The sequence below is a fragment of the Acanthochromis polyacanthus genome, chromosome 7, assembly GCF_021347895.1.
Source record: "Acanthochromis polyacanthus isolate Apoly-LR-REF ecotype Palm Island chromosome 7, KAUST_Apoly_ChrSc, whole genome shotgun sequence".
NCBI lineage: Eukaryota > Metazoa > Chordata > Actinopteri > Pomacentridae > Acanthochromis > Acanthochromis polyacanthus.
In genome coordinates, this window is record NC_067119.1 from 43,294,150 (window position 1) to 43,315,040 (window position 20,891).

At 50.0% G+C, this 20,891-nt stretch overlaps 1 protein-coding gene across 1 annotated transcript in view; it reads right to left on the reverse strand.

The window, feature by feature from the left end:
* Positions 1 to 941: 941 nt before the first annotated feature.
* The window catches only part of LOC127534649 (cullin-9-like), a 51,807-nt gene continuing 31,857 nt past the window's right edge, over positions 942 to 20,891 (reverse strand). Inside the window, 23 exon segments of the mRNA XM_051950403.1 lie at positions 942 to 2,378; positions 2,460 to 2,551; positions 2,690 to 2,823; positions 2,905 to 3,022; positions 3,105 to 3,215; positions 3,291 to 3,365; positions 3,443 to 3,536; positions 3,620 to 3,783; positions 6,510 to 6,674; positions 6,753 to 6,893; positions 7,228 to 7,476; positions 9,100 to 9,217; positions 9,851 to 10,104; positions 13,393 to 13,598; positions 13,686 to 13,812; positions 13,919 to 14,064; positions 15,984 to 16,155; positions 16,244 to 16,442; positions 16,523 to 16,680; positions 17,621 to 17,803; positions 17,877 to 18,013; positions 18,532 to 18,561; positions 19,341 to 19,526. Coding sequence (XP_051806363.1) covers positions 2,156 to 2,378; positions 2,460 to 2,551; positions 2,690 to 2,823; positions 2,905 to 3,022; positions 3,105 to 3,215; positions 3,291 to 3,365; positions 3,443 to 3,536; positions 3,620 to 3,783; positions 6,510 to 6,674; positions 6,753 to 6,893; positions 7,228 to 7,476; positions 9,100 to 9,217; positions 9,851 to 10,104; positions 13,393 to 13,598; positions 13,686 to 13,812; positions 13,919 to 14,064; positions 15,984 to 16,155; positions 16,244 to 16,442; positions 16,523 to 16,680; positions 17,621 to 17,803; positions 17,877 to 18,013; positions 18,532 to 18,561; positions 19,341 to 19,526 — 3,482 coding nt within the window. The 3' untranslated portion in view covers positions 942 to 2,155.

A 20,891-nucleotide genomic window follows, 5' to 3' on the forward strand; every position in this document is an offset into this window, starting at 1 on the left:
CCGGAATCAAACTGGTTTCAAACTGGAGTCAAACCGGAATCAAACTGGTTTCAAACTTGAGTCAAACTGGAGTCAAACTGGTTTCAAACTGGAGTCAAACCGGAGTCAAACTGGAATCAAACTGGTTTCAAACTTGAGTCAGACTGGAGTCAAACTGGTTTCAAACCGGAGTCAAACCGGAATCAAACTGGTTTCAAACTTGAGTCAAACTGGTTTCAAACCGGAGTCAAACTGGAGTCAAACCGGAATCAAACTGGTTTCAAACTTGAGTCAAACTGGAGTCAAACTGGTTTCAAACTGGAGTCAAACCGGAATCAAACTGGTTTCAAACTGGAGTCAAACTGGAGTCAAACCGGAATCAAACTGGTTTCAAACTGGAGTCAAACTGGTTTCAAACCGGAGTCAAACTGGAGTCAAGCTGGAGTCAAACCGGTTTCAAACTGGAGTCAAACTGAGTCAAACCGGAATCAAGCTGGTTTCAAACTAGAGTCAAACTGGTTTCTGGATCTCAGACTGGTTTTATACCAGTATTACGCTGATGTTTAAACTGGTTTCAGACTGGTTTCACACTGGATAGAAACACTTTTAAACTAGTTTCAGACTTGCTTAAAGCTGGACTGAACTGGTTTTAAACCAGTTTGAGACTGGTGCCAAGCTGGTCAGACCAGTTTCAACTAGTTTAAACCTGGTTCTAAAACTGGTGTCAGAACGGATGTGGAATTTATTTCTTCCAGTTCAAGGTTTGACGTTTTTATCTTTCCGTTTTTCCTCAGGATTTAAATCTGAGCTAAAATCAGACTCTTGATTCTTCTGGAGTTCTGATCTAAATCTGAACATACGCGTTTCACTTCAGGTGTTTCTGACACTAAATCTACCCCAGTCAGTTTCATGAGCAGAACATCTGAGCAGGACGGTTCTTGAATGAGAGTCGATCTGCAGCGTAGCAGAAAAAGCTTTTATTTAGTTTTGCCGGCTGAAGTCGCTCGACTCCAGCAAAGAAACCAGAAAGAACTTTATAGAACATCAACAATATGAATATAGGATCTCTCAAAATTACAGCAAAACAGGGAGCTGGAACCTCAGAAGAAGTTCTGGAATCTGGTCCGAACTTGTTCTTCTGAGACGCAACAGCTCGCAGTCTTCGGTTATTGCAGTGATACTTCGGAGGCCGATCGACACGTTCCAGATGCATAGAAACATCCTGCAACTCGTAAAAAACTCAGCCAGAAAATCTACACGAGTGTTTAAATGAAGGCAGCCTCCATCAGAACAGAACCAAGGCAGAACGTGAAGAACTAAAGGTTCTACAGCAGAACATGGACAGAGCTGGACCTGCAGTCCAGCTCTGGAGTCCGTCACTGAAACCCAACAAGCAGCAAACAAACACATTTTGTTCCGTGAATCATCACAAAGCAACAAATGTCCGCTCAAAAAGAACCAGAACCGAGTCCAGGCGGGTCGGTACGGAAGAGACGCTAAAAAACTGCTCTGAGATCAAACCTGGAGAAAAAGAAATCCGGAAATGAGAAAGGACTGTTTTTCAGTCCGCTTTAAACTGGATTAATCTAGTTTCAGACTGAACTAAATCTGGTTTAAACTGGTTTCAAGTGCTATCATTAGCATCCTGTTCTTTATGATTTGAAACCAGTTTCAGAACAAAATTAATTTTATTTTCTGACAGTTTTAATCTTAACTTAAATTTCTGAAGTGTTAATGAGGTTTAAATCAGCTTCAGGCTCATTCAGACAGGTTCAAACCGGTTTAAACTGGTTCAAACTGGTCTTAAACAAGTCAAACCTTCTAAAAAAATATTTTTGTTTTTGTACGATGGTATAACTGTAGTTTCAGACTGGTTCCAGTGAATAAACATAAAAACTGAACTAATCGTTTCTTGTTGTGTTTTAAAGACTAAATTTGTTGTGTTTTTCTCAGGACTGAAGTTTGAATCTCAGAGCAGCTTGTCCCTCGTGCACTCCCGTACCTGGACTCAGAGGAAACAGAAGTTGATTACAGAAGTGAAGCGAGTGCAGCTGTGTTCGGGGACTTCAGGAGGACGTCGCCGTGACCGTCTCCGTCGTCCTCGTTGTCCTCAGACGGAAGCAGGTGAGGCAAGGAGGAGGTCGTCCTCCCCGACCGGTGGAGGCGCTGGCTCGGCTCAGTCGAAGGGGCTGAAGTCCCGCTCCAGGTTCTCGGACTCGTCGTCGTCAGAGAAGAAGTCGTCCTCGTCGATGTCGTCCTCGTCGTAGTCCTCGTGCCACTCGGGGACGTACTCCTCGTCGTACTCGTCGTCCTCGTCCTCCGCCTCCTCGCCGCCCTCCTCCCCCGTGTAGTTGTTGTTGTCCGAGTCCCCGGAGTCCGATGCCCGGTCCGACTTGGACCTGGAGGACGCAGAGGTACATCACTGTTACCATGGCGACAGCACAGGTGAGGACAGGTGTGAGGACAGATGTGCTACTCACACTTTGTTGGCGTCGGTGTGGTTGGACAGGTTGGACGCCTGTGGAGACTCTGCCTCCTGGCTGCTCTTCGACTGATACCCAACTCTGAAATCCTGATCACAAAGACAGCTGATCAATAACTGATCGATGAGGGGCTCAATCAGCTGATTGATCAACTAATCGAGAAATGATCAACAAACAAACTGTCAGTTTAAACCGTCAGTGGGTCCAAACTGGTTTCAGGCTGGTACCTGTGTGGAGTGCTGCAGGATAGCCAGCAGACGCTCCTGGATGCGTCGGATCAGCTCCAGTCCGGTGTTCAGGTGTTCTGGTTTCAGCAGCCGGACGCAGGAGGCCAGGTCGGTACACTGCAACAGCGTCTCCTCTGAGGACAGAACCAGTGAACCCAGTCAGACCAGTTTAAACCTCTCAGTGACAGCTGGTAAAGGAGGCTGTAGGTTCTCACCCAGCAGGATCTGCAGTGCGTTGGTGTGCAGGTCCAGAGCCTCCGTCTGCTGCTCCATCACATCCATCTTCTCCGTCTCCTGGTTGTAGTAGCTGTAGACGCAGGAGTAGGCCAGCACCTGCAGACACAGAGCAGGGCGTGGTCAGCACACTCACCTGAGCAGGTCACCACAGCGGAACCTCTGAGGACTATGAAGGTACCTTCCGAGCCTGAGCGAGGACTTTACAGGCGTCGATGACGAAGGTCAGAGACTTCATCTGCAGAGCTTCATTTATGGACGACACCTTGTTCTCCAGGTTGATGGCGAAATCCTGGAAGCATCCAAACAAACATCACCTGGAGCTCAACAACAATAAAAAGGACAACAGCACCAGCAGCAGCTCTACCTTGGCCTGGTGGTGGAAGGTGCACCTCTCGTTGTAATCCTGGAACTTCTTCTCCTGCCGCGCTGCTTTACTCACCTGCAGCAGAAACACAGTAAAGTTACCGTACGGTCTCTGATTGGACGGCTTGATCACGTGACCGTGTCTGAACCAACCATGGCGGAGCAGTTGTAGTAATCTTTGTGTGTTGGTTTCCATGGTTTCAGACACCGCCAGCAGAAACCGTGGTTACACTTGGCACAGGTCATACTGAGAACAGAGATGACATCATCATTAGAGAGTACAGGTGTGTAAAGGTGTGCGTGTCCAGGTGTGTCCAGGTGATTTCTTACTGCAGACAGCCTTCGTTCTTCTCGATCTGGGCCTGGCAGCTGGGGCAGCGTTTGGAGATGAGCTTGGCCAGATGTTTGCTCTGAGCCTCCATGCTCATCCCCTCATAGTAGCCCCCATCATCCATCCACTGGGACATGTGGCTGCAGCTGGAGGGGTAGTGGGCCTGGGGGCAGATAGCACAGGGGTAACAGCTGGGGGGCAGATAGCACACAGGGGTAACAGCTGGGGGGCAGATAGCACAGGGGTAACAGCTGGGGGGCAGATAGCACACAGGGGTAACAGCTGGGGGGCAGATAGCACAGGGGTAACAGCTGGGGGGCAGATAGCACACAGGGGTAACAGCTGGGGGGCAGATAGCACACAGGGGTAACAGCTGGGGGGCAGATAGCACACAGGGGTAACAGCTGGGGGGCAGATAGCACAGGGGTAACAGCTGGGGGGCAGATAGCACAGGGGTAACAGCTGGGGGGCAGATAGCACACAGGGGTAACAGCTGGGGGGCAGATAGCACAGGGGTAGCAGTTGGGGGGCAGATAGCACAGGGGTAACAGCTGGGGGGCAGATAGCACACAGGGGTAACAGCTGGGGGGCAGATAGCACAGGGGTAACAGTTGGGGCAGATGGCACACAGGGGTAACAGCTGGGGGGCAGATAGCACACAGGGGTAATAGTTGGGGCAGATAGCACAGGGGTAGCAGTTGGGGGGCAGATAGCACACAGGGGTAACAGTTGGGGCAGATAGCACACAGGGGTAACAGTTGGGGCAGATGGCACACAGGGGTAACAGCTGGGGGGCAGATAGCACACAGGGGTAACAGCTGGGGGGCAGATAGCACACAGGGGTAACAGCTGGGGGGCAGATAGCACACAGGGGTAACAGCTGGGGGGCAGATAGCACACAGGGGTAACAGTTGGGGCAGATGGCACACAGGGGTAACAGCTGGGGGGCAGATAGCACACAGGGGTAATAGTTGGGGGGCAGATAGCACACAGGGGTAATAGTTGGGGGGCAGATAGCACACAGGGGTAATAGTTGGGGCAGATAGCACACAGGGGTAACAGCTGGGAGGCAGATAGCACAGGGGTAACAGCTGGGGCAGATAGAGAGAGGTACAGACCTGCCAACCTTGGCGAAATATTTTGAGTACCACTTACTCTCACACACACACACACACACACACACACACACACACACACACACACACACACACACACACACACACACACACACACACACACACACACACACACACACACACACACACCTCGCGCTCATGTCGATAGGAAAAAAAACTCTCAGTGCTTATTTCCCCGATATGACATCGTATTTTCAACGTGAAAGTAACGTTATTAACAGAATATATTTGCCAAAAGACACACACACACACACACCATTTTACCGTTTTAACCGCCAGCTGCTGCTGGTGGGGGGAGAGAGGCAGAGGACAGGAGAGAGCAGACCAACAAGGGTTCTGCAGACTCCTTATTCTCCGCTACTCTATGATGACTGGTTGAAATTGCACCACTACACTGCTGCATCCTGTTGTCAGGCATGAGTATTAAGCTCCTTACACACCGGGCGCGTTTTTTACGTGCGTTTTTTTCGGACGTCAATATTTTTTTTCGAACCTGTATCCTGTCAATACACGCGTTCACATCGGCAACGTTTTCTCGCTCAGCGATTTTGCGGCATTTATTTTTTCGGATCATGGTCGATTTTTCTAAAGTTTCACATTCTTTGTGACCACTTCTGACCAATCAGATTGCGTGTTGTTGCGACGTCCCATTCACCGGCATACAACATACTTTTCACTGTCAATTGCGTTGATGTCACGGTCATCAATTAGGTCTCGGTTGTTACCTTACGTTTATGGATTATAGTTTAATGTTGTGCTTACCCGGTACTGGCCCCGACTCACATCACAGTACATCAGGGGTGTCAAACTCAGTTCCTGGAGGGCCACTATCCTGCATATTTTAGATGTTTCCCTCTTCCAACACACCTGATTCAAATGATCAGCTTATCAAGCTCAGCAGAAGCCTGATAACAGCCTGATCATTTGAATCAGGTGTGTTGAAGAGGGAAACATCTAAAACATGCAGGATAGTGGCCCTCCAGGAACGGATCTTGACACCCCTGCAGTACATGATATCAAGACAGAAAGACATCGCAACGCATCTAATCAGAACTGAAAATAATCCGTCCGGTGTTGTGTTTTCTGCTTTTAGTATCTGTGGCAAATGGTAGATATTATTATTATTCATACTTTATAGTTGAAGAAGTGAAGAAGATGTGGAGGAATTTGAGGGACACGTACGTGAGAAAGAAGAGAGAGGAGGGAGAAATGACGAGGAGCGGCCAGGCAGGTGGAAAACAGAAGAAGAGGTGGAAAGACATTACAGCAACGTCTTCCTCCCCTTCGGAAAGTCGCAAAAACGCATCGTGTTTGATATGTATGGACAGGTGCGTCAAAACTCGCATCCAAATATTTTGCAATTTCGCATTGTTTATTCACATCGCTCCCGGTGTGTAAGGACCTTTACACGTCCACATTTCTAACAGCACTCACAGATGTCTGCAGCTTTTTGAGCAGTTTAATGAGGCGGAGCGTACCAGCGTATTTTGAGGTCAAATTGCGTACCTGCTACGCAAAATGCGTACAGGTTGGCAGGTCTGGAGGTAACAGCTGGGGGGCAGATAGCACAGGGGTAACAGCTGGGTAACACAGGGGTAACAACTGACAACTGCCTGGGGCAAAAGTCACTGAGTTAAACATATCATTTAGGTTCTACTATGGTTCTGTTCTGGTTCTACTATGGTTTTGTTTTGGTTCTACTGTGGTTCTTTTTCTGGTCCTGGTTCTGTTCTGCCCCCCCCCAGGTACGGACCTCTGGGAAGTTGCAACTGAAGCAGGAGGACCAGCAGCAGCGGGAGCAGGTTCCCATGGAGCCCACGTTCTCCTTGCAGAGGATCTGGTCGCAGCCCTGGGGGTTAGTGCACCAGGTGAGGTTGGAGCAGCACTCCACGTAGCCTCGCAGCAGCGCGTTCTCGTACTGCAGGGAGGGAACACGGGTCACATGACACACTGGAACCTACGGGACGACCCACGGGAGGTCGGCTGACGGCGTTACCTTGGCGACGATGTCCTTGTCGGTCAGGATGCTGAGGAAGAAGCGTGAGGTGGGCTGAGCCTGGCAGTCTGTGATTGGACAGTTACAGCTCATCACCAGGTTCTGCTCGATCCTCGCCGTCAGGTACTCCTGCCAGCACGACTGCAACATGGAGACACAACAAACAGGGGACACGCAACATACAACAGAGACAACATACGACACGCAACAGACATGCAACATACAACAGGCACGCAACATACAACAGACACGCAACATACAACAGACACGCAACATACAACAGACACGCAACATACAACAGGCACGCAACAGACATGAAACATACAACAGACACGCAACATACAACAGACACGCAACAGACATGAAACATACAACAGACACGCAACAGACAACACACATACAACAGACACACAACGTGAACATCTGATCACAGTCCATGGATCAATAACAGCGTGTTCAGGGATCAATAACCCACCCGGCAACAGTAGTGCATGCAGCTCAGAGACAGAACCGGTTCCATGGTTCCGGTTCTGGGCCCGAGGCAGACAGGGCAGGTGGAGGCAGGGCTGGGAGGAGGCTGGGGGTTCCGACATTTGAGGCCGGCAGCCATGATGAGGGCATCAGGGTCATCAGTGTAGCGCTGAACCAGCAGGTCCACGTTCCACCTGCAGTGGACCAGCAGGTGTTCGGCCCGGTCAAGGTCCAGACTGAGAGTCCCTGAAACCTGAGAACACACAGATCACCTGGAGAGGTAGAACTCGGAGAACCAATCACAGTCCAGCTGAGATTCAAACCAGTTTAACTGATGAACACGGTTCTAAATGAGTCATAGTTCCACTGATCACTAGGGCTGGACCCGAATATCCGGATATTAATTATGATATCCGAATATTCGTACCTGCCCCCCGGTCAGACGTTACCGGGCGGAACGAATATTCGGCGTTACTGTCTTCCCTCCGCCTTCGGCCCACATCGGCTCATCCATTCGTGTTTCTTACCACCACCTGAATGTCCGGGTTGCTGCAGACTCTGACGTCATGCTTCACTTCGTTGCATAAACACAAGACAAGATGCTGAAGACCTCCGCTGTTTGGGAACTCTTCAGTTTAACTGAAGACAAGACGAAGGCAGTGTGCAAAATTAGATTAGATTAAATTTGCGGAGACCAGACGAATTGATCCAAATATTCCGGCCGTCTCCGCCCCGCCCCCCCCAGGTCTAGAAGGAGTCATAGTACCACTAATCAGGAGGTCTAGGAGGAGTCATAGTTCCACTAATCAGGTCTAGAAGGAGTCATAGTACCACTAATCAGGAGGTCTAGGAGGAGTCATAGTTCCACTAATCAGGTCTAGAAGGAGTCATAGTACCACTAATCAGGAGGTCTAGGAGGAGTCATAGTTCCACTAATCAGGTCTAGAAGGAGTCATAGTACCACTAATCAGGAGGTCTAGGAGGAATCATAGTTCCACTAATCAGGTCTAGAAGGAGTCATAGCACCACTAATCAGGAGGTCCAGAAGGAATCATAGTTCCACTAATCAGGTCTAGAAGGAGTCATAGTTCCACTAATCAGGAGGTCTAGGAGGAGTCATAGTTCCACTAATCAGGAGGTCTAGGAGGAGTCATAGTTCCACTAATCAGGAGGTCTAGAAGGAGTCATAGTTCCACTAATCAGGAGGTCTCGAAGGAGTCATAGTTCCACTAATCAGGAGGTCTCGAAGGAGTCATAGTTCCACTAATCAGGAGGTCTCGAAGGAGTCATAGTTCCACTAATCAGGAGGTCTCGAAGGAGTCATAGTTCCACTAATCAGAGCTCCTAAAATGACTCCACAGACAGTGAACTACTTTCTCCATCCAGCTGTAAAAATAGACATCAGCTGCTTCAGACTTGGTTCGGGGGTTCTCCATGGAAACCAGAGTTAGTGTGAAGCTCAGACAGTGTGAAGGAACCTTCAGAACATCAACCTCTATGGACGGAGGACCAGAACTAAACCTGGTTGCTGCTCAGAACTAAACTTCCAGATGAAAGTTTGCTGAAGAACATGAGAAGAAGCCTGATGGATGTTGGAGAACATTCTTTGGTCAGATGAAGATCAATGAGTTGGGCTCAGATGGAGTCCAGATGTTTGGTGAGAACCTGACCAGGACTACCACAGTGGATGGATGGTCCTGACAGTGAAGCATGGAGGTGGAGGTGTGATGATCTGGGGCTGCATGCGGTCAGAAAGTGTTGAAGACATTTCTAGATGAAGGTCTGAGTCCCATAAGTAGTCTGGTAGTCTCCTGACAAGTAATCTGCTTACTGAGTAAGCAGATAGTTCCTGAGGGTACCTGGTGTCAGGCCTCACCTGTTGGACCGTCCTCTGCATCAGCTGCCGGACCTCCTCCTGCGTCATCGTCCGTCCCATGGAGAACAGGACGGCGTCCAGAACTCCGTCCTCGAAGCTCCGTGGTGCCGGAACCAGACTGCAACACACACACACAACTATACACAAAAGACACACACTAGTACACACTGAGCTGTTCTTGCAGCACCGCCTGCTGGCCGAACCGACTACACCCTGCAGCTCAGACTGGAGCTGATCAACGATTATTGATTATCGATCGATCAGTCGAACTGTTGAGCTGAAAGTCGTGTTTCCAAACGTCCACAGATCCTGAACACTCAGTCTACAGGAAGAAAAAACCTTCATCTGACCAGAAGAAGCCTGGAAATATCTCAGAAAGGTTCCCTGTCAGCTGGAAAAGATTGGAGCTCAGAGTTTAGTTTAGTTTCAGTCTGAGACAGAACCAGGAAAATTAAAGGAAACAAAAAGACACGTCTTTCATAGAAACTGAGGATTTAATGTCTGATATTTACACGGAGGAAACCAAACATTTATGATCTGGAATTCGAACTAATTCTGGGAACATCAGCGGTCGGGTTTGTTCCTCGACCCAACAGAAGAACTGATTTAATAAAAGCTCACTTTGATCAACGTTAAAGTTTACTAAGTGATCAGATCTGTTCCACCAATAATCAATCCAATCATTGATCAGTGATCATCCTAAAGGGCCGGGGAGGTTAGGTTCTACTCCCTGTGAGGTCAGAGGTCACACCTGATGTCGGCCCGGCTGTCAGCGGCGTCCTTCTGGATGTCGGCCCGGCTGAAGGAGAACTGAGCCTGGCCTTTCTGCGGCGTGGACGGGTCCTCGGGGAGGAACTCCACGATGTGAGGGTTCTCCTCGTTGCGGCGGATGCAGCCTTTGCTGATGACGTGCATGATGCAGGACAGAACGTCGCCGGTGCTGCAGCTGAAACTGCCTCCGCCTGGAGACCGCGACGCTTCCTGCTTCTGACACGAGTCCAGAACCTGGGGGAGAACCAAGGATTTAATCAGAACCAGAAAGATTCATCAATCCACCAGCTGGTTTGAAAACTGTGTGAGAGCCGTACATCATAAGAGGAAACTATGAATCAGTTTCAGTGTTAGCTTCTACTTTGTATATATTGTCATACATCATCAGACCTGCCAACCTTGGCGAAATATTTTCAGTACCACTTAATGTCACACACGCACGCGCAAACACGCACACACAGGTCTGCATCATGGATCAAACTGTGTGATTATGTTCCCTGTTCCCCCGTCCTCTGGGCTTGCTCTAGAGGTTCATATGGGTTCTGTAAAGTGTCTTGACACAATCTGACTTCAATTGGCGCTATATAAATAAAATTGAATTGTTGCTATTTATCAGCTGGAAACGTTCAGAGCTTCTGCTGGAAACTAAATTTGAGCTGAAGATTCGACAAAATCATTTTATTCTGAATGCCTAAAGATTAAAGATACACCAAAAACAAACTTCTGGTATCATAGAGGTTCTGTAGAAAACAAAAAACCTGCGACCTGGAGTCACATGACAAAGATTCAGAGTTTTTAGTTTCAGTGCGAACAGAAGACAAAACTCGAAAAGCCCTCAGAGCTCAGTCCTCCTCCAAGGCTGCTCATTCCCCCACATCTGATAATTAGTTATTGATGATCAGAAATAACAGCACCATGTAATATAGATTTACCCACAAACAACATGACCTGAGCACAGGCGTGTGTTCTGCATGTGTACGTTATGTACAGATATCGAATCGTGATCTAAACATGTAGCGGGTGGCGGGAATCGATGGGAATCAGAAACACCCCCACAGTTTAATCAGCTGTTCCTTGGATCATTTCTGACATAAGTCCTGATAAGTCCTCAGAGGTGGATTTGTAGTAGGATCACAATCAGCTGATGTAGGGCTGGGCGATATGGCCAAAAAGTAAAATCTCGATTTTTTAGTCATCTTGGACGATTACGATTTTAGTTGATTTTTGTGGTTTCTTTGCGGTCTGTTTGCTATGGCTAGTGCTAGCCATGCCGCACTCCTGTAGCTGCCAGCACTCCTCCCATTCTTTAGGATGCCTCTGCTGGAGGTGCTGAAAGAGGTTAGTTGTGCTGCTACTCTTCGTTTTCACAGTGCTTTTGCAAACCTTGCACATGACTGTAGTTTGCTCTGTGTCAGTCTGGTCAAAGCCGAACCACTTCCATATAATCGATGTAACATGAGGCCCTTTTCTCACGACCAACTCTTCGTCTGCTGTTCTGTCCGCCATGACGGGGGTGTGAGTGTTTTGGCAGAAGGAGATGAGAGGCGGAAGCAAACGCCAGTGCACAAGTCGTAAAAGGCAGAAGAAGAATCCGTATTTTTATATAATTAAGCTCGCCTCGATTTTACGATTTGGCAAATTTTCAAATCGTCAGGTTTTAAAAACACGAATTAATCGAATTAATTCGATTTATCTCCCAGCCCTAAGCTGATGTACTGTTCACTTGTTATACAGTTGAATGCAGAATGATGGTCCTCCTATAACCAATGCTGGTGAATCCAGATACCTGCAGTCCAAATCTAATCCATCCACCTGGATGTCTACATCTGGAGGAGAATCCAACGGGGACACATGCTGAACACTGAGGAATACTGACATCTATAAAATGGGGACACTTTGTCCTCTAGCAGCACCATGGTTCAGACCAGAGAGATGTCCTGAAGTTTACAGAGGAGATAGTTGCTCTGTACCAGAAAGGAAATGGGTCCAAGAAGATCTCCAAGCTCTAGAATGTTCCCAGCGACACTGTTAGAAACATCATTGGAAAGGTCAAATCCATCGGTACTGTGGCTATGCTACAGGGTCGTGGTGGAAAAAAAGAAGTTGTCAGAGACATCAAGATTCCTGGAGACAGACGGACCAGAACTCTCGGCTTACTGCCAAGGACCTGCAGGAAGATCTGGCTGGAAGAGGAACTGATGTTTCTGTGGACACACTCCATGCTGAAGGACTTTATGCCAGATCTCCTAGACGGACAGCGCTTCTGAAGACACCACAAGAACAATGGTCTCCAGTCTGCTAGAACCAACCTATCAAAGCCACAGAAGTTCTAGGAGACGGTTCTATGGACTGATGAGACCAAACTAGAGCTCTTTGGTCCTATGGATCAGAGGAATGTCTGGGAGGAAGAACGAGGACTACGAGGAGAAGAACACCCTGCCTGCTGTGAAGCATGGTGGTGGATCTGGGATGCTGTGGGGGTGTTCTGCTTCTGATGGAACCAGGAATCTCCAACGTGTTCAAGGCACCATGGATTCAGGAAGTACCAGGATGTTCTGGACAAGAACGTCCCTCAGTTCCTGAAGAAGTTGAAGCTTGGGTGTAATTGGATGAATTGTTCCAGGAAGACAACGACCCCAAACACACATCAGAACCAACAAAGACTGGTTAGAGAAGAAAGCATGGAAGGTTCTTGAGTGGACATCACAACCTCCAGACTGAAACCCAATGAAGAACCTGTGGTGGATCTGAAGAAAGCTGCTGCAGCACGTAGACCTGAGAACATCGCTGAGCTGGAGACCATCACCCACGAAGAATGGACTAAAATTCCCAAGGAGCTGCCTGAAGCTTGTTAGAGGCGATACCTCCGTGTACGGCAGGTCATTGGAGCTAAAAGCTGCTGAAGATACAGCCTCATAGGAGCTGAAGATACGGTCTCGTAGGACCTGAAGATACGGCCTGATAGGACCTGAAGATACGGCCTCATAGGACATGAAGACACGGCCTCATAGGACATGAAGATACAGCCTCATAGGGGGAGGATCATTCTGGATGCAACATCAGTTACAGTGACGCCGTGCTGCTATCTGACAATGATACAGAAATCTTCAACAAATCCGTGCATCCAGACTATAAACACATCACTGCCAGAATCTAATCACTTGGTCCTTGTGTCATTTCTGACTTTCATGGAAATTTTATCTAAATCTGTTGGTCTATTTTAGAGGAATGTTGCTGACAGACAGACTTTCATGGTGGACTAAAAACACTGATCAGGTAGAAACTACAGAGAAATCATGTATTTTCAACTTCACAACTTTTTTAGTTTTATCAGGAAATTTAAACAAATCTGTAATATTTCATTAAAACTAATTTATTCCACGTCTTTGATTCTACTGAACCAGAACCTTCTCCTGGTTTTGGTTCTCCAGGACTGACTCAGACCAACAGGGAACATTGAGAGTTTTCAGGTGAACTGCAGGCAGTGTTTCCTCTCTGGGTGTCCTTCAGCTACCCTCTGACCTTGAAGACCAGGTTGTCGATGTGCATCTCCTTCTCCTGCTTCATGATGTGAACGATAAGGCAGTAGATGTAGTTCCTCTTCCTCTCCAGAGTTCCTGCTGCGTCCTCGTCCACGTTCAGGTACGTCTGTCTGGGCAGCAGCTGGACGGACGCTGGGGCACCGTCCTCACTGACGGACACCACCTGCTGGTTCAGACGCAGCACACCTGGGAGAGCAGGGGGCGGAGTCAGATGGAGAGGGGTGGAGTCAGGGATTGGAGTCTATAGAAAGGGGCGGCGCAGCGATGACTCACCGTGACCAGGATCTTCTGGAGGGTTGCAGGTCAGCGGGCCGCCATCACTGATCAGAGGCTGCAGAGCGTGAAGCAGAACGGCAGCCGACAGACCCGTCACCTGCAGCAGAGACTCTACACACACCTCCTGCAGACACACAACACAACAGTCAGCAACACAACAGTCCCTCTAAGGTCAGGAAGGGGGGGACTAAGACCCAGAGTCTGCCTGTTGTGTGTCTGCTGTGCGTTACCTGGCAGTTGTTGAACTGCAGCAGGATGAACATCTGCAGTGTTGAGACGTGTAGCGTCCAGCAGCCAAACTGTAGCTCAGCGTGTCCGAGCCACGTCCACTGCAGCCGCCGAGGCTTGGAGTGACTCAGACCATACATGGACTGACCTGGAGACAGGAACCGACCATTAGAAACGGGGACCGACCCTTGGAGACGGGGACCGACCCTTGGAGACGGGGACCGACCCTTGGAGACGGGGACCGACCCTTGGAGACGGGGACCGACCGTAGGAGACGGGGACCGACCGTAGGAGACGGGGACCGACCGTAGGAGACGGGGACCGACAGTTGGAGACGGGGACAGGGAGTTGGAGACGGGGACAGGGAGTTGGAGACGGGGACAGGGAGTTGGAGACGGGGACAGCGAGTTGGAGACGGGGACAGGGAGTTGGAGACGGGGACAGGGAGTTGGAGACGGGGACAGGGAGTTGGAGACGGGGACAGCGAGTTGGAGACGGGGACAGGGAGTTGGAGACGGGGACAGGGAGTTGGAGACGGGGACAGGGAGTTGGAGACGGGGACAGGGAGTTGGAGACGGGGACAGGGAGTTGGAGACGGGGAGCGACCGTTGGAGACGGGGAGCGACCGTTGGAGACGGGGAGCGACCGTTGGAGACGGGGAGCGACCGCTGGAGACGGGGAGCGACCGCTGGAGACGGGGAGCGACCGCTGGAGACGGGGAGCGACCGCTGGAGACGGGGAGCGACCGCTGGAGACGGGGAGCGACCGCTGGAGACGACCGCTGGAGACGACCGCTGGAGACGACCGTTGGAGACGGGGAGCGACCGTTGGAGACGGGGAGCGACCGTTGGAGACGGGGAGCGACCGTTGGAGACGGGGAGCGACCGTTGGAGACGGGGAGCGACCGTTGGAGACGGGGAGCGACCGTTGGAGACGGGGAGCGACCGTTGGAGACGGGGAGCGACCGTTGGAGACGGGGAGCGACCGTTGGAGACGGGGAGCGACCGTTGGAGACGGGGAGCGACCGTTGGAGACGGGGAGCGACCGTTGGAGACGGGGAGCGACCGTTGGAGACGGGGAGCGACCGTTGGAGACGGGGAGCGACCGCTGGAGACGGGGAGCGACCGCTGGAGACGGGGGAGCGACCGTTGGAGACGGGGGAGCGACCGTTGGAGACGGGGAGCGACCGCTGGAGACGGGGAGCGACCGCTGGAGACGGGGAGCGACCGCTGGAGACGGGGAGCGACCGCTGGAGACGGGGAGCGACCGCTGGAGACGGGGAGCGACCGCTGGAGACGGGGAGCGACCGCTGGAGACGACCGCTGGAGACGACCGCTGGAGACGACCGTTGGAGACGGGGAGCGACCGTTGGAGACGGGGAGCGACCGTTGGAGACGGGGAGCGACCGTTGGAGACGGGGAGCGACCGTTGGAGACGGGGAGCGACCGTTGGAGACGGGGAGCGACCGTTGGAGACGGGGAGCGACCGTTGGAGACGGGGAGCGACCGTTGGAGACGGGGAGCGACCGTTGGAGACGGGGAGCGACCGTTGGAGACGGGGAGCGACCGCTGGAGACGGGGGAGCGACCGCTGGAGACGGGGGAGCGACCGCTGGAGACGGGGAGCGACCGTTGGAGACGGGGAGCGACCGCTGGAGACGGGGAGCGACCGTTGGAGACGGGGAGCGACCGTTGGAGACGGGGAGCGACCGTTGGAGACGGGGAGCGACCGTTGGAGACGGGGAGCGACCGCTGGAGACGGGGAGCGACCGCTGGAGACGGGGGAGCGACCGCTGGAGACGGGGAGCGACCGCTGGAGACGGGGAGCGACCGCTGGAGACGGGGACCGACCGCTGGAGACGGGGACCGACCGTTGGAGACAGGGAGTTGGAGACGGGAACAGACCGTTGGAGACGGGGACAGACCGTTGGAGACGGGGAGTTGGAGACGGGACCAGACCGTTGGAGACGAGAATCACTGGTTAGCTGGTTAATACACAACTAGTCCTGGTCAGGGACAGCATTAAACCTGCTGACTGTGTGTGTAGAACTGGATGAAATGGTACTGACTGTGGGTGTAGAACTGGGTGAACTGGTTCAGGTAGGAGCAGAGTTCTGATGGGAAGTGTTTTGCTGGTTCGTCCAGGAAGCAAAGGGAGGAGACGGCCCAACAGCGTGGAGACAAAACCAGAACCTGGACCTCAGCCTCGTCCTCTGACTCCGTCCACTCGTCCTCCATCATCTACGGCAACAAACGAAGGACAAACAGCTCATGAAGTTCTGCTCCAGCAGGCCCAGTTCGACTGAAGGTTCTGTGGGGTTCTGCTGACCTGGTCGTGCTCCTGCAGACGCCGGTCCAGCTGCTGCAGCCGATACAGGTGGAACTCCTGCTGCAGCTCGGCCGACTCGCTCAGGTTCTTCATCATCTGCTGAGGGAAGCGGCTCGGGAAGCAGCTACCGATCTGGTCGATGACGGCGCTCTCCAGCCAGACATTCCCCTGAGCCAGCAGCCGGTCGCCCAGGTAGTATCTGCACACACACACACACACACTCATCAGCACCTGCTCATGCTGCTCTGGTTCTGGTTCTGGTTTAGGGGCAGATCAGACCTGTAGAAATGCTCGAAGGTGTTGGCGAGCTCTAGGCCCGACAGGAAGAGCATCGGCTCCAGAAACTGCTGCAGCCGCTCCAGAGTCTCAACGCTGCCGGACGCCGCTCCACTGGCCTGGATCATCTGATCGATGTACTGAGCAAAACGCTCACTCACCTGCAGGACGACACGTCATCACAGGTCAACACCTGTGCTGCAGGTAGGACTCATTATCAGGAACAGGTTAAGACAGACTCTAATCACAAACATCTGGATTTAAGTCTGGTTTAAACCTAAAGCAGAGTTCAAGGCCTGATTTAAAACTGATTCCATTTAGGGTGAAGAATTAAATCAAACCTAAACTCAGTCACTGAGAATTTAATTAACTCATAGATGAACCACAGAAGTCTGTGATTAAAGTCTGCTAATGCTCAAATTAAACCTAGTTTAAAGTTTAATAAATCTGTTATGGGTTGAGATGTAGAGCACAGTTTATGACTGATCTAAGCCCAGTTTAAGACTGAACTAAGCCCAGTTTATGGCTGATCAAAGCCCAGTTTAAGACTGGTTTATGGCTGATGTAAGTCCAGTTTAAGACTGATTTAAGCCCAGTTTAAGACTGATCTAAGCCCAGTTTACGGCTGATCAAAGCCCAGTTTACGGCTGATCAAAGCCCAGTTTACGGCTGATCAAAGCCCAGTTTACGGCTGATCAAAGCCCAGTTTACGGCTGATCAAAGCCCAGTTTACGGCTGATCAAAGCCCAGTTTACGGCTGATCAAAGCCCAGTTTAAGACTGGTTTATGGCTGATCTAAGTCCAGTTTAAGACTGATTTAAGCCCAGCTTATGGCTGATCTAAGCCCAGCTTATGGCTGATCTAAGCCCGGTTTATGGCTGATCTAAGCCCGGTTTATGGCTGATCTAAGGCTGGTTTATGGCTGATCTAAGCCTGGTTCACATCCACATTCAGTTGAAACTAGAATATACATTCATGCTGAAGCTGGTCTTAAACCAGGATTTCTATCTGAGTCTAGTTCAAGCATCAAACTGAAGTCTGATTTAAGCTGCGGTTAGCATTAGAATGTTTAGTTTTCATCCAGATGTTTTCCTGACTCACATGCATGGCTCTGAGGATGGACAGCTGCAGCAGCGCAGCAGAGAATCCGTGTCGCAGAGCGAGGACGAAGGCGGTTTGCTGTCCGAACAGCTCCTCCATGGCGTTCTTCAGCCGCAGGTACAGCGTTCGATAACGTTCCACGAAGTCCGGCAGGCTGCAGCTTGACTCCAGGAATTTCTTCACCTGAGGGGGAGGAGTCACCGAGTCACACCTCCACAGGTGGAGATCATGAGGCGGAACAGGAAGTGAGACCCACCTGTCGCTGTACCACTCCCTGCCAGCAGAGGGCGATGCCTGCGATGCTGCTGCTGTTCTTCACTTTGGGTTTGGCTGAAGAAGAGGAGGTGGAGGAGGAAGCCGCGCTGGAGTCTTTGTTCTTTCCTTCTTTACCATCTGGAAGACAAAACATGAAACGGTCTGTTCTTTGGAGACGGTCGTTGGTAGATTTGATCAGAAATATGAGACGTGAACTGCAGCAGCCAGAAACGTAAAGAAAAAGCAGCGCCTCTGTTCTTCTACTCTGGAAAGAAACGGGTCAGTGATGTTCTAAAAACAGTTCAACAGAAAAAAAAAACATGGAGAGGAGACATCCTGATGGTCAGTGTGTCTGAAGGAAGCTGATGTTTCAGTTCAGACGAGGAGGAGGAAGCTCACAGCGCCCCCTGCTGGACACGTCTAAATCCTCAGCTTTTCCAGAGGGTGAAAGACACCAGACTGGATGATTAACTCAGTGCAGCGCCCCCCAGTGGCAGCTAATGAGCTACAAACATGTTCACTGATTAGTAACAACTCAAAGCATCTTCCTGTTTGAGTAAAGCCTCCAGCAGGAGGCGCTGCAACGCCACCGGTCCTCATGTGGACACATGAGATGTGAGACAGAAAGAAAGAAAAGGCCTCTGAACTCTACTTACTCTTCAGCTCTTTGCTTCTGTTGAGACCTTCTGGAAACAGAACAAACTTTAGTTCAGCATCTTAGAGACTCAGACTAACCAAGAAGAAACACGTGGAAAAAATTTGTGTTTTCAAAAAGCAGCGGCTTAGTCATCAGGGCAGAGCTTCTTGGACCTTCAAAATAAACCTCAAACTACTTTGATTATGTTTACAGCTCATATTTTTACTACTTTTTTATCAAGTTCTTTATTTCTAACAAATATTTTACAACTTATAAGAATTATTTCATTTATATGAACTATTTTTAGTAGTATAGTTATTTTTACTATTTTCTTTTAACTTTATTATTGCTGTTTTTCACAATAAGTATTATATTTTTTAGAAATTATTAAATGACCAATTGTATTTTATTTTTATTAATTTTAGATTATTATTATCTTTATCTCTATTTTTCATTATTTTATTATGTCAATTTATAATTTTAAATTATTAACTAATAAATTTCTCTTGGATTTTATCAACTTATCTTTAATCTCATTAGGAATAAACGTATGATTTTAATTACGACAATAGATAATCTTTTATTAACTACTCACACATTTAATAACTTTTCTATTTTTTTCTGATATTCAATGATTAAATCATGACTCAGTAAAACATCAGATGTGTAATTTAGTCAAAACGACAGAAATTAACGTTATAAAAATTACGTTTTATTGATCATTTATCAGTTAACGGCTGACTAATCAATAACCAATCAGAGTCAGTTATCAGTCAGAACCGGTTTAAACTAGCTGACTGCAGGTTAAATCAACTCTGCTGGACTCACTGGACTTGACGGGAGGCTTAAGCTCCTCCCCCTCGCTGTGACTCGTGTCCACATGGACCAACAGGTGAGTCAACCGCCGCACTCTGGAGTTAAAGATGGCCGCCCTGCTCTTACAGCGGCGAGCCGACTCGGCGTTATCCAGGTACTCGCTGAGTAGCCATGACAACGGGCTGAATGCTGAGGATTCTGGGAAAACAGGAAACAGCAGAACAAAAAATATCACTTTGTTATTCATGAAGCCTTGATGTTGTGGAACACCTGCAGGAACACCTTGAAAAACTGGAACACCTGGAGCTACAACACCTGGAGCATCTGGTGCTACAACACCTGGAGTTACAACACCTGGAGCTACAACACCTGGAACACCTGGAGCTACAACACCTGGAGCTACAACACCTGGAGCTACAACACCTGCAACACCTGGAGCTACAACACCTGCAACACCTGGAGTTACAACACCTGGAGCGACACCACCTGGAACACCTGGAGCTACAACAACTGGAACACCTGGAGCTGGAACACCTGGAGCTACAATACCTGCAACACCTGGAGCATCTGGTGGTACAACACCTGGAGTTACAACACCTGGAGCTACAACACCTGGAACACCTGGAGCTACAACACCTGCAGCACCTGGAGTTACAACACCTGGAGTTACAACACCTGTAACACCTGGAGCTACAACACCTGGAACACCTGGAGTTACAACACCTGGAGCTACAACACCTGGAACACCTGGAGCTGGAACACCTGGAGCTGGAACACCTGGAGCTACAACAACTGGAACACCTGGAGCTGCAACACCTGCAACACCTGGAGCATCTGGAGCTACAACACCTGGAGCTACAACAACTGGAACATCTGGAGCTGCAACACCTGCAACACCTGGAGCATCTGGTGCTACAACACCTGGAGTTACAACACCTGGAGCTACAACACCTGGAACACCTGGAGCTACAACACCTGCAGCACCTGGAGTTACAACACCTGGAGTTACAACACCTGTAACACCTGGAGCTACAACACCTGGAACACCTGGAGCTACAACACCTGGAACACCTGGAGCTACAACACCTGGAACACCTGGAGCTACAACACCTGGAACTACAACACCTGGAGCTACAACACCTGGAGCTACAACACCTGGAACACCTGGAGTTACAACACCTGGAGCTACAACACCTGGAGCTACAACACCTACAACACCTGGAGCAACAACACTTGGAGCTACAACACCTGGAGCAACAACACCTGGAGCAACAACACCTGGAGCAACAACACTTGGAACACCTGGAGCTACAACACCTGGAACACCTGGAGCGACAACACCTGGAACACCTGGAGCTACAACACCTGGAGCTACAACACCTGGAGCTACAACACCTGGAGCTACAACACCTGGAACACCTGGAGTTACAACACCTGGAGCTACAACACCTGGAGCTACAACACCTACAACACCTGGAGCTACAACACCTGGAGCTACAACACCTGGAACACCTGGAGCTGGAACACCTGGAGCTACAATAACTGGAACATCTGGAGCTGCAA